The 13,704-nt window shown below is 43.6% G+C and overlaps 1 protein-coding gene across 1 annotated transcript in view; it reads left to right on the top strand.

Moving 5' to 3' along the window:
* Nucleotides 1-13,704, top strand: part of MSH2 (mutS homolog 2) — a 110,865-nt gene that overhangs the window by 52,366 nt on the left and 44,795 nt on the right. The window contains exon 8 of the mRNA XM_075863200.1: nt 3,213-3,322. Coding sequence (XP_075719315.1) covers nt 3,213-3,322 — 110 coding nt within the window. The remainder of the gene's footprint in view (nt 1-3,212; nt 3,323-13,704) is intronic.

Here is a 13,704-nt window from a genome sequence, read left to right as displayed (position 1 = left end):
GGAGCTGGGACCACCACTAATGTACAGATACCTGTACTGATTTGAGTGTTTAGGGGTTCCCCTGTAGATTTCCCATTCGTTTAATCGGTTGCTAAGCGTAGACGGTCATATCCTTTATTAGAACCCACACCAGAAAATATTTATTCTGAAGACTCCGCACCAGGATTGCTAGCCCCCACCCTTATGACCGATTTGGATCCAGACCAAAAAGGGCTCTGGCCAAGAACAGAATCGACACAATTTCCTGCATGCAAACAGGAGGCCGCAACCTTCGGCACTCCCGCAGTTGTGAAACTACAACTCTCAGCATGCCCTGACAGCCCAAGGCTTTAGTATTCCAGTCACGGGGTGTTGGTGCACGCTGGGAATTGTAGTTTCACAATAGCTGGCGTGCCAAAGGTTGCTGACGCCTGTGGTAGACCGTAAAAGGTGGTGGGCCCCATTAATTTTTACCTACAGGGCTCATGTACAGCTCCACTAATATCCACCCCCCGCCTTCTGATCTATATGCCCAAAAAAATATATCCTCACAATGTCCTTTTACGTGAATGGTCACATGTCCGAGTTTGTTTCTCACGTTGCTTCCACTAAAAAGGCAGTGAAGGGTAGAAACTATTTTTCTATTTTAATATATTTGGATTGTCCACGGTGTAAAATGCAGTTGACGCTCAGGAGTAATAGTGTACCCGCTACGCTAATTTAGATAAGAAATATTAATGGGACCTTTGCCAGTCTTGCTGGGACTTGCTGTGAACGCATTGTCTGCTTCCTGTAAACAGCTCTTCTTCTTCTGTATCTTCTCTATGGATGTTGTCGTTTAGCAGGGGTTACAATAGTCTGTCGCTTTCCTGTGCTGGGTGTCCGTCCTGTCTTTTGATGCGTCTGCTTGGATGCAGATAAATGGGATTTTTGCAGCAGCGTTCAGGCTGCAGCTCGGTGTGCACCAGCCCTCCTGTCCGGCGTCGCTGTGTATGCCTTCATAGCCGTGTTTCTCCTTGAGAGCATCTCGACGCTGATGGTTTCATTCACACCCCCTTTACTTTTCATGTGCATCCTATTTATGAATATTTAATGGTCATTTTCCTGGATTGTGCCTGTAAAACAAAAGCCGACTTTCAGCCAGAATCGCCACGCAGTTGTCGCTTCATTATAAAGCTGTATGCATACAGGAAAACATCTGTTTGGGAAACCCAACACCATCTATCCCAGTTTCTTCCATTAGTCTGGTACATATAACGTGGATGGGTACAGAAGATTGATCGTTTTTAGTGTAGATTTAAATGAACGTCACCATGGTGTAATAAAATACTCGCTCATTCTGAATAGACCGCTGCTGTGTTGTCTGAATGTGGGCAGAGCTGCATGCTTTGCATGGGAGCACTGCCCAAAAATGGGGGCAGCCGTGCCCGCGGGCTGTGATTACGGGGATGGCCGTGTGCATGGGGCTTACTTGTAATAGGGTCACTGAGTTGGTCCAAATCCACACAAGACTGTAGGTCAGAGCACAGGTACGAAGTATTGTCCTGGGATTACAGGGAAACATCAGGTCAGATGCTGCAGGATTCAGTTCTGGAAGTTCAAGCTCTGATAACACGACGTGAGCTGCTAGAAGGGGTTCACACATCTCACGTGCAATAATGGTTCTTCTATAACACTTCTGTCAGGTCGCCTTTATCTGGAGTCCTCTTCAAAATATCTTTAGTGAGATTTTGGAACCCGACTATCTTAGGTTATTGCTTGGTTTTCTGTGGCTTTTTATGGACCATTGTATTTTATATTATTGTAGTAAGGTTGGAAAGTTTTGTGCTGCCTTAAGGGGTTGTAGCAGAATTTACATTTTGTGTGATAAATGTCTGATCGCTGCGACCACCACCTGATCGTGAGAACAAGGTGCCCCCCCCCCCCCCCCCGGTTCCTTCTCACTGCTAGACCACCGTCAGGAGAATCTTGAATGCAGCGGTGGTCAGACATGTGCGTTGCCGCTCCATTCAAAGCCTATCGGACTGACTGAAACAGCCAAGTATAGCACTCTGCTTTTTCTGTCCGTCCCCATAGACCTTTAATGGAGTGGCAGTGCGCATGCGGTACCACTCCATTCAAGCTTTGGCCGGTTCGGGACCCCCGTTCTTGCGAGTTGTAGGGGTCCAAACAGTGGGGTTCCCAGCAATCGGACAATTCTCACCCATTCTGTGGATAGATGATTGTTGATTTCTTGCACACTAGGTTACACAGTAGGACCTGTCACTAGGTTATATAAATTTAACTGGTTTACTGACCTGTAGAGTGCTGCCTCCCTGATTCCAGTGCATTCTTATTTCTTTTTGCCTGGACACCCCCCCCCCCCCCCCCAATTCCAGACATATGGCCCACTGTTATGTTGGCTCCCACTATGCTAATTTGCTGAAGTTAGCTAACAGGGTGTGCACTGCCTCACACTGATTGGTCAGCATCAGAGACAGGGAAGCTATCTCCACCCCTTTAACTATAGCAAATTAACATAGAGGGAGCAAAAAAAACTGGGTCATATCTCTGGAACTGGGGTGTGGGGGTGGATGTTCAGTTAAAAAAGGAAAATAGCACTGTAATCATGGAGACAGCGCTATTCAGGACCGTTAACCGGTTCAACTTTTATGACCTAATGACCGATCCTCTTTAACCAAAGCTTTTATCTACCGGACTATAATATAATAAGTAATTATCTATAAAGAACCACAGAAAACCATGCAATAACGTGTTCCAAAATCCGGACTAAAGGGGTTCTCCCATCATAGTAAGTGATGTCATATTGCTAGGGTATGCCATCACTTATTGATTAGTGAGTTCTGACTGACGGGACCCCCTCTGATCCTTAGAATCTACAGGCGGCAGCGCTAGATAAGAGCTGGCGGACCTTTTTAATAGTGTTTCCTTACACGACCGTACTCCTGGCCACCCACTATACAGGGAGCTGCAACACAGACCCATTCATTTAAATTGAGCTTACTTATAGGTCCCTGCACAGCGGGTGATAGTGAGCGCTGCTGTTAAGCAGAAGGGTGGAGGTCCCAGCGCTCGACTTCCAGCGATCACAATGTTATCCTAGCGATATGACATAATGTTCTACGAGATGGATACCCCTTTAAACATAATGATTTCTAATTTCTGCAATTTTTTTTTTTTTTTTTATTGCCCAGTCTAGGTCTAGATTAATAAATGTTGTTTTTTCTATCCAGGGACTCACCAGATGCTGCTGTTGGCTGTGTTTGTCACCCCGATCACAGATCTTCATTCAGACTTTTCAAAGTTCCAAGAAATGATTGAAACCACCATGGACATGGAGCAGGTATTTGTCACTAATGTTCTCCATCAATAACCTATGGACTATTTAACAGAAGATGTGATCTCCGTCTATGATTTGAAATGTACTGTACATGATGGATGATCGAGTATCTGACATTTTTACTGCTTGCGGATAATTGGAGTGACTGCTGTCTGTCATCATGATCTATATTATATCCTGGAGAAACCAGGTCTGGCCATAAAGTAAGAATGTACGATACTGATGTGACCGCACTTTAGGTCTGCAGTCTATGCTGCCTTACTACGGCAACTGTATACCAACAACCTGCTGTTTTTTTTTTACCTTTACCTGTATACTTTGACATTATGGGCTCTCTAAGGGCTTGTCCACATGTAGCAGAATTGCTGCATATTTTCTGTCCGGAATTGTGGCAGCCGAATACAGTAGAAGCAAAGCGGGTACAATTTAACAAATCTCATCCACACGCAGCGTAAGATTTGCGAGCAGGAATTCACCTGCGGTGCATATTTTTCATACCGCAGCATGTCGATTCCTGCTGCGGACAGTGGACTGAATTGCTGCGTTTTTCAAAGATGTCACCATCTCCAATCATTGAAAAAAACGCAGCAAAATATGCACCATTTTCTGCAGTAAAAACCGCAGGAAACGGTGCGGTTTTTTGCAGCGGAATTACTGCTAGTTTCTGCAGCAATTCCGTTACGTGTGGACAATTCTCTACACTTTCAATGGACTTTTTAACCCTTACACTGCCAAGAATGTATTTAATGCGTCATGACTTTAAACGCTGGCCGTGACTACAATATAAGGTCTAGAGCTTAGATCTTGGTATTCTAGAAAAGCCCAGAATCAGAGCTTTTATATGTTTGAAGTCGAGGAGCAGGATGAACAGTTTTACTACTCGGTTCTGATTGTGGAAGCTGCAGGCGACTGCAAGAAGACCACAGCCGGTTACTGTCATTTCCCCCGTACTGATTCTACGAGGGGGGGGGGGGTGACCCCTGATTGGTACAGGAAATTTTGTACATGTTCTCATCCCTCTTACAAATGAGCGGGTATGTGCTCTCCTAATTGTCACGTTCAGATGGGTTGTTTTTTTTCCCTTACTAAAGGAATGAGAAGAGGAGCAATTGCATATCTAATCACCCCCTGAGCAAATTTGGGTCATTTGTCAACTCCGTGACTCAGATTTCTTACCGGCATCTGGATCATTAAGATTTTTTGGTCTATTCGGTTCTGGTGATTGTGACGATAACTGCAAATAGACAGTCCTAAGTGGCATGTGTGAACTCTGGTTATCCTGAACATGATGTCCTTAAAGGGGTTTTCCAATTATTAGTATATGTTGTCTGCCCATCGGGGGTTGGACTGCATGCACCCTCCCCCCCCCCCCCCCCAATCTCAAGAGCTCTACAGAGCTGTTTTGTCCTCGTGTCGTATACATCAGTATACTTTATTTTATTTTTTTCTGCGTGGATTACTGCTACTGATTATTCTCGACAAAAAGTTTACCTTCTGTTTTTTTTTGTTTTTGTTTTTGTTTTAAACTTTTTTTTTTAACATGGCCACATGTTAAATGGGCAACGGATGCCACAGTATTCCTATACAGTGGAATCCGTCTGACGCAAACCGTGTGAATAGACCCTCCGTGTTACAGAAGAAGAACATTGATAGGAATGGGGTTAATATAGAGCCTTCTGTGTTCAGAAATGAAATGGATTGCCTTTTATAAATGTCTTGATCGGTCACCAGGGCTCGAGCCTCCAGGTTACATCCTCATAGAACAGCCTTCCATTAGTGGAATTCTTAGGACTTCTTACAGAAATGTTATATTATATAATAATATAATATGATATATTCTAGTTCAGACAATTAATGTGCCCCCATCCTCCTTACAAGCCCAGCTATTCCAATACAAAAACAGATTCACGGTTTTGTTTTAGTTAGTCGGTAATGTCTTTCTTAGGCTATGTTCACACGGAGTATTTTGCAGAGTTTTTTGACGCGTCGCAAAACTCGGCAAAAACGGCCCGAAAACGCCTCCCATTGATTTCAATGGGAGGCGTCGGCGTCTTTTTCCCGCGAGCAGTAAAACTGCCTCGCTGTAAAAAGAAGCGACATGCCCGATCTTCGGGCGTTTACGCCTCTGACCTCCCATTGACTTCAATGGGAGGCAGAGAAAGCGTATTTCGCTGTGTTTTATGCCCGCGGCGCTCAATGGCCGCGAGCGAAAAACGGCGCGATAATCTGCGTGCAGGGAGAGGAAAATCTGCCTCAAACTTCCAAACGGAATTTTGAGGCAGATATTCCTCCTGCAAAATACTCTGTGTGAACATAGCCTTATAGTGGACAGTGGAAGTCCTAACCTGGTGATACTGCGACCTGGTGATTCATTACAGAGAACCAGTCCAGAGGATAATCTTCAGAAAAAGAACTGGATCACGTTCCCAGATGGCTATATTGATTTGTGCTGATGAGATCCTATACAGTAGTATTGTTTGTTTTTTGTTTTTTTACTATATTCCGTTATTTCCAGTGATTGCCTTTTTATCAGGGGTAAAGGGTATGTAAAAGTTTCACGTATGACACCCACACTGGTACTAGATATTAAAGATACAGACATAATTCAGTCCCTGCACACTGACCAAATTTTACCACGGAGTATGACGAGCACACGTGAGTTATTTAAGACAGTCTCAGAGAGTGACTATACAAAGGTTGTGTGCTTGTTACAATACTTTGAAAAGGGCCCCTCAATCAAAAGCTGATCGCAGGGTGTCCCACTGTGATCCCCCAGAAATAATCTGTAATCTATTGAGGAACCTGGCAGCACGTGTGTAATTCCTCTGCAGCGCCATCATAGGATAAATGCAGCATTACACATCCTAATTTTTGTTTTAATTTTTGCCCATTGATTTTAATTAGGAAAATAGCTCGATATTAAAAAGCACATACCACATGTACTAACACCCGTATTACTCCTTTTATGAATGAAGCTTGTGGGGCATTTAGCTGTTCATGAATACTTGGTATATGGGAGGTATGGTCATTTACACCAGTGCTGCTCAAGCTGTGAGGCGACCTTACCAGTGAGGTGCAGCTGGGGAGGCACTTTGAACATAATTGATCATAATCTGCTCAGGACTTTCAGCAATCTCCGGTTTAGCAACATAATGTACTCCTTTTGTGTTTGTTAATGGTCTACCGAGCACAGCAATAAATAAGAAATTTAGGTACGTTTTTAATTTTGGTTTAGACGTCCACCAATGGTGAGGCCCAAGCGCCACCAGGTTGTGGCTGGGGAGGCCCCAGTGGTAAAAGATTGAAAATCCCTGATGTAAACAATGTAATTATGCCCTGAATGTCGCGCATTACAAGCGATCATCCCCCCTGCAGGGAAAGCTTTTAACAATATCTAGTGTAAGAAATTGTGCGTCTGTCCCAAATGAGCATGCAGAAAGTATTACTTGTAGAAATGCTAAGCTGCCAACATGTGAATCAATGCGACGTGTCTGGAAATATATTTTGTTCTGTCCTAAGCATTTCAATGAGGACTGTCTGCTCTCCGTCTGTTACATCATGAAGGACATCCTCCCGGTCTATCATATCTGTCCGCTTCTGGCCGCTTTCCATTGTCTGAGTGTGTCCTCTATGTCGTTTTTACACTATTGCTCCTCTGTGCATGGAAACATACTTTTTTCAATGGTGTCCCCTTCACGTTTTCATTTTACATGGCTGTTGTGCGCTGCTTGAAAACAATTTCCAGAAAAAAACAAGGAAAAGCGCAATTAACGAGTGCCCGCAAGACCGATCTAACCTCCTCATTATTTCTGTCGGTTACGCTATATATATTTTTTTCTTTGATAGGCTATGCTAGTAATAGTGTCCCATAGCTCTGTGTGTCATGTCTATGACAACATTATTCCCACAGTTCTTCTCCTGGTATGCTGGGTCATGCTCCACCCCTTATGTCCCAAGCACTGTCATAACATTTCTTGGCTCCTCCCTCCTGCAGTCTCCTCCCTGCTCCCTTGTCACTCATGTTGTATAAGCCAATCCTCATGCAGCAGAAGTGATTTGCTTGTTATAGGACTTTCAGGTCCCGTATCCAGCATTCCAGGCAGGATATAGGATATCGCCTATTTTGAGAACCAATAAATCCCCCACCACAAACCTTGTAGTTGAAGAGTGAGCACAGTGATTGTCTGAGATACATTGCAACTTGTATAGTTAGGTCGGGTCTTATACGCTGCGTAAAAATTACGCAGCGTGTCCGACCTGGAACCCGGAGTACGGTCCGTCTGAAAAATCGCACCACATTGTGGTGCGGTTTTTCGAATGCGTTTTCCGCTGTGGAAGAAAGCCGTTCATACTTACCTCCTGCGCGTCTTCTCTGCGCGTAGTCTGGCCTCCTATGGGACCTTCACTGATGTGTAGAACAAAGGACTTCAGTTCCTTGTACCACAGATCCATTCATTAGTCATAGTGACTGAGGGGGTCCGAGCACTGAGACCCCTATCGACTGCTAGATCGAAGCAGCAGAAGCGCTCGGGTGAGTGCTGTGCTGCTTAGTTTCTGTTCGGCTTTCCAAATCGAAAATGAAGCTTCACAGCGCTGACCGGAGCGCTTCTGCCGCTACGTTTTGGTTATTGTGGGTTCCCCAGTTCTCGGACCCCCACTAATCTATAAAAACTTCCGAAGTTTGCGCGCACTATATGCAAACCAATGCATCTTTCTTGCAAAGCAGTTCGTGATCCCAATCGACCAATCAGATGTAAAGCGTGTGCAGTGTAGTATACAGCGCATATTACCTGTCCTTTTAGTGGGTGCTATTAGTCTAGTATATTACTATTCTAGCTGCCCTAATATATAAGGTCTGTCTATTCCTAGTTGTAGTTATTCCCTGTTGTTTGATCATTTTGGCCCGCTATGGCAGAGAAGTGTAGCCGATGCCTTTCGAGTAATGAATTGGTCTCGCTGCCTTCCTGTTTACCCTGTGCAGTCCATCTCACAAGCTAATTGGTCCCTGACCAGAGCCAGGTTCACATGTCGACTGCTTGTAATTGGAAAGGGATATTAATTCGTATTTTACGTCAGTACGCATTGCGAAAATACGGCGTGTACCTGTATTATGCTGCGGAAAATCTGAAGCATAATACAGTAGCAGCAAAGTGGATGAGATAAAACAAGTCTCATCCCCACACTGCATAAAAACTGCTCAGAAATTGACCTGCGGTGCAGATGCCCCCCCCCCCCCCATACATCGCTGATTTGCAGGATGCAGTAAATTTTGTTTTTGCCACGATTTTTGCAAAATTGTGGCAGAACACTGCGGTTCTGCTGTGGTTTTTTTGAAAAATGCAGCAAAAAAATGTAACTTGACTGCACTTTGTGAATAAGCCCTTCGTGTCGCACACAGCCGCGAACCACACGGTTTTAGCATAAATTGCAGTAGTTTTGCAATGCGGTTTTCGGCCACGGAACTTGTACAGGTGAAGCACATGAATGTCCAAACACATTAATGCGTGCGTTTTTTGCTTTGTGGTCCTTGACCACCCGCCGCACTACCACTGGACGGCCGCTACGTTTATAGGGCACCCTTCTGGATATTTCTCAGGACTCCAGTGATTGGGATGTTTTCTACTGCTTTAACAAGCTGCTCTGTAAAAGGTGCGACCTCAATCACTCGCATCGGCAAATGTTCGCTGACCTGCAGCTTAGAGGTTTCTGTATTTTTATTTTAATCATTTGGAAATTCAGAATATGGATAGAAAGACTTGTTCTGAAACAGACTTATTACTGTACGTTGCTCGCGTGACTGAATAATGTCCAGCAAAGGACATCTTTTCTGATGAGATTTTTGTGCACTCGGCTATCAAGATTGGTCATTTTTAGTCCGATATTACCCGGCAAAGATACACAATCATAAATGAATATGGGAGGGAGTTCAGTTCCAGAGTTGATCCAAATGATATTTCTATATTGATACTAGTTTGTGCAAATCGCATAGGGCCCAGGATCTCAACCTGTAATTCGTGTACCCGAGGGGTAGATCTGGACAATTAATCGTAAAATAATCGAAATAAATGAATAAAATTCAGCGCACTTAATCGTCTTCCTCTTGCGAATTTTGGTTTTAGCAATAATTTTTTCCCGGTTTAAACACTATCAACATCTTCAGGACGCAGATACAGATGTATCCAATGGTAGCGCAGGGACCATAAGGTCCCTGCTCTATTATTCATTAGGTATGGCTGGACGTGAGGCAGTGACGTCATCGCGCATGTCTGCACCGTCCAGCACAGACCAGAGGGATCTCGTCATTGAAACGGGGTTATGTAAGTATGTTTATTATTTTTATCTGGCACAATTGGGGGAAGCTATGTGGTACTTTATACGGTGTTGGGTGCATATATGGGGCATTATACTGTGTGAGGGCAGCTATAGGGGCATTATACTGAGTGGAAGTTACTTATAGCGGCATTATGCTATGTAGAGGCAGCTATGGGGGCATTATACTGTGTAAAGAGCAGTTAAGGGGGCAGTATACTGTGGAGAACAGTTATAGAAAGTTGTCCTATTTGCTCCATTTGGCTCTTTTTTTTTTTTTTTTTTTCCTTCTCTTCTTAACTAACCATTGTAGTGTTAAAGGGATTCCTATCACTTTATGATCAGTAGGGGTCCAAACTCTGACCCCTACAATCCTGTGAATTGAAGGGGTTGCAGCGCTGGTTTCATCCGGCACCCCCTTCTAAGTTTTCCCTGCACAGTGTCGCTCCTGGCCACCTCGTTTGTGCAGGGAACTGCAGCAGGCCTTATTCACCTAAGTGGGGCTATGGGGGTATGCTATAATGACAATACCCCTTTAAACCTCAGAAAAAGTAATATAGATGTTCTTTCCAGAGCAGATTGCATGCACGGGTAATTTTGTCTGTCTGTCTGTCTGTCTGTGTTTACCTTTAAAGTTAATCTGTAGCTGGAGAGACCCTTCTCACCATATGGAAGCCCCGAGAATCACGGAAACCCCACTTAGCCGTATTATTTAATTATTTTATATATATATTTCCATACATGGAGGCAATTTAGTATGGTAGGGTTCTATATGGATAGAAGCTTGTTTTCCATGACCGATGCAAAATCTGCTCCTACAATGCGTTTCTATGTGTTCATCTGTTGTAGAAATCTTTTTTTTTCTGTCATTGAAGGGTTGGATATCTAATAAAAGATTACACCCAGTGAAATATGACATACACTATATGGACAAAAGTTATTCGGACACACCTCTTAATCATTGAATTGAGCCGTTTCATTCAGTCTTATGGCCACAGGTGTATAAAATCCAGCACCTCGTCATGGTGTCGCTTTACACACATTTGTTATCGAATGGGGCGTTCTTAATAGATCACTGAATCTGAGCCTGGTTCTGTAATAGGATGCCACTGTTATGACAAGTCAGTTTGTGAAATTTCTCTCCTTTTAAATATTACATGATCAGTTGTGAGTGATATTACGGCAAAGTGGGAATGTTTTAATGCCTATGGATTTAGAAGGGATGTCCATAAAGCTCGTGTAGGTGTAACGTGTAGGTGTAACGTGTAGGTGTAACGTGTAGGTGTAACGTGTAGGTGTAACGTGTAGGTGTCCCAATACTTTTGTCCATATCGTGTATTTTATTTTTCAGGTTTTCTTTTCTTATAATTGCTTACTAATAATGAATTAGAAAAAGAACTTCTTTATTTTTTTGGGACCATTAATGGAACTTAATGTAGAGTGATAAGGGCTTTGGCTGTACATTAAGAAGCCACCGCTCTACTGAGAACACTTATAAGTGACTTTGAAATACTGAGCTTGATTTCTGTTCCTCTTATAGATATATTCTAATAATCCTCTTTTTTAGCGCTTACTACATAGGTTAAATACATCATTTGGCTTGTGGGGGAGAGATGAGAGATTTTTCTGTCGCGGTAATATTTTATAATTCATTGGAATATAAAGCAGATCTGTAATTCCATATTCAGTCCATGGCATCTGTTCATAAATATGCAGTGTATGTAGGTTTTCCGTCTAGAACGTGTTGGAAGGTCATAGACTTATAAAAGGATGATATATATATTTTTTACAATGGTGAAGATTCTTTGTATCGCTTGTCCGTATTATGAAGCCTTATAAATTTTCTCAAGCAGAAATCCAGAAAGAAGAAAGTCCTTCATTAAGCGGCTACGGATCTCCGGATTGTCCAGCTGAGCGTGTAGTGGTTATATATAACGCTGCTGAGATTTGACCCTTGAAACTATATTGTGGTTTTTGTAACACTGTGCGAAAGTCTCACTGCTCAAAGCCGTCTCAGCGCTAAGTTAATACAGATCCACAAGCCTACTATACCATACAGGGTTCATTACTATTTATTCATTAAACTGGTCTACTCCTGTAGCCATATGGGGAAAAACAGATGGTCCATGTAGCATCTGCCTGTCCTCTGAGCCCTTAGAGTGTGAGAGCTGTTCTTGTAGTATTTTCTGAAAGAAAAGTTAAATATTGCAATATGATGCGCCCCAAGCAAGGTGCCCTGCCCCATAACATTCTTAGGTTATATTCACATCACCTTTTGGCCCTACTTTTAGTGTGCGCAATGGGAGAGCTCCCTATGTACATAAACTTGTCCATAGGGCTCCATTAGCCGACTGAGTCCAAAAGTGTCCTTTTGGTATACTATGCGATTTACTTCCTGAGGGATCCCGCAAAAGAAAAAAGCATTCAACGCGCGACATACTTTCCTTTTTTTCTGTCACCAGATTTTGCAGCCCCTATCTGCTAACAGCAGATAGGCGCTGCAATGTAGATTACAGTAACGTTTTTATTTTTAAAAAACGAGCATTTTTGGCCAAGTTATGGCCATTTTTGTATTTATGCAAATGAGGCTTGCAAAAGTACAACTGGGCGTGTTGAAAAGTAAAAGTACAAGTGGGCGTTTATTATGTGCGTACATCGGGGCGTGTTTACTACTTTTACTAGCTGGGCGTTGTGTATAGAAGTATCATCCACTTCTCTTCAGAACGCCCAGCTTCTGCCAGATCACGCTGTGACGTCACTCACAGGTCCTGCATCGTGTCGGCACCAGAGGCTACAGTTGATTCTGCAGCAGCATCAGCGTTTGCAGGTAAGTAGCTACATCGATTTACCTGCAAACGCTGATGCTGCTGCAGAATCATCTGTAGCCTCTGGTGCCGGCTTGTCTGACACGATGCAGGACCTGTGAGTGACGTCACAGCGTGATCTCTCGAACACGCTGTGTCTTCACTGCCAGAAGCTGGGCGTTGTGAAGAGAAGTGGATGATACTTCTCATCAGAACGCCCAGCTAGTAAAAGTAGTAAAAACGCCCCGATGTACGCACATAATACACGCCCAGTTGTACTTTTACTTTTCAACACGCCCAGTTGTACTTTTGCAAGCCTCATTTGCATAAATACGAAAATGGTCATAACTTGGCCAAAAATACTCGTTTTTTAAAAATAAAAACGTTACTGTAATCTACATTGCAGCGCCGATCTGCTGCAATAGCAGATAGGGGTTGCAAAATCTGGTGACAGAGCCTCTAAGTGTATACCTTGGGGAGCTTTTCCGGTGCTGGAATCTCCAGGAAGAGCATCAGGTAGCGCTTGACCCTGGGATTCTGGCCCTGGGGAAGCCCCTGACACCACTGTCCATTTATGGACCGTGATGTCAGGGGCTCTCCACTAGGGAGACTTGGTCAGAGCATCTGTAGCACTCTGACCGAGGACTTGGGGACTAGAGAATCCCCTGGTGTTACTGTCCATATATGGACAGTGATGTCAAGGGCTTTACCAAGATAGGAGTCCCCGGCCAGAGCGCTCGCATATATGGACCGTGACGTCAGAGGCTTCTCCGGTCTCAGCGCTTAGAGTAGTTCGGGTGACGTATCCCACTGTTTGCCTATACAGTGGGATACTTCGGTGCCCTCTGTCAGAGGTATACGTCTGGAATCCGGGCCTTAATTCCAAGGGCCAACCCCTTTTCAATAGTTTTGTGATTCCTAAATATCACAGACTCTAATTTGTCACATTTTACACGTACGTTATTCTGTTATATAGAAGTTATCGGTTTACTGAGCATTAGTCTCCGTGTAACTCCAGCCGGAGTCCATTCGTCCCGCACATAAAACCGTTCAGTCCATCCAGTACATAATATTAAAGCTGCGAGTTTTCGCAACTTAATCTATTCCACTAATGGCAAAATCCTACAATTTCTCATAACCGCAAACAATTGAAATGAATATTAATGCAGTGTCTGTAAAGCTGTATGTGAATGTGTTTACCTCAGGAGAGATGTAAATACTCAGTTCGGTGGAAGAAGACGAAAGTATATGCAAACTAATTCACTCCATGTT

This window comes from Rhinoderma darwinii, chromosome 4, assembly GCF_050947455.1.
Source record: "Rhinoderma darwinii isolate aRhiDar2 chromosome 4, aRhiDar2.hap1, whole genome shotgun sequence".
NCBI classification, from domain to species: Eukaryota; Metazoa; Chordata; class Amphibia; order Anura; family Rhinodermatidae; genus Rhinoderma; species Rhinoderma darwinii.
This window is presented reverse-complemented; position numbering and strand designations above follow the sequence as displayed.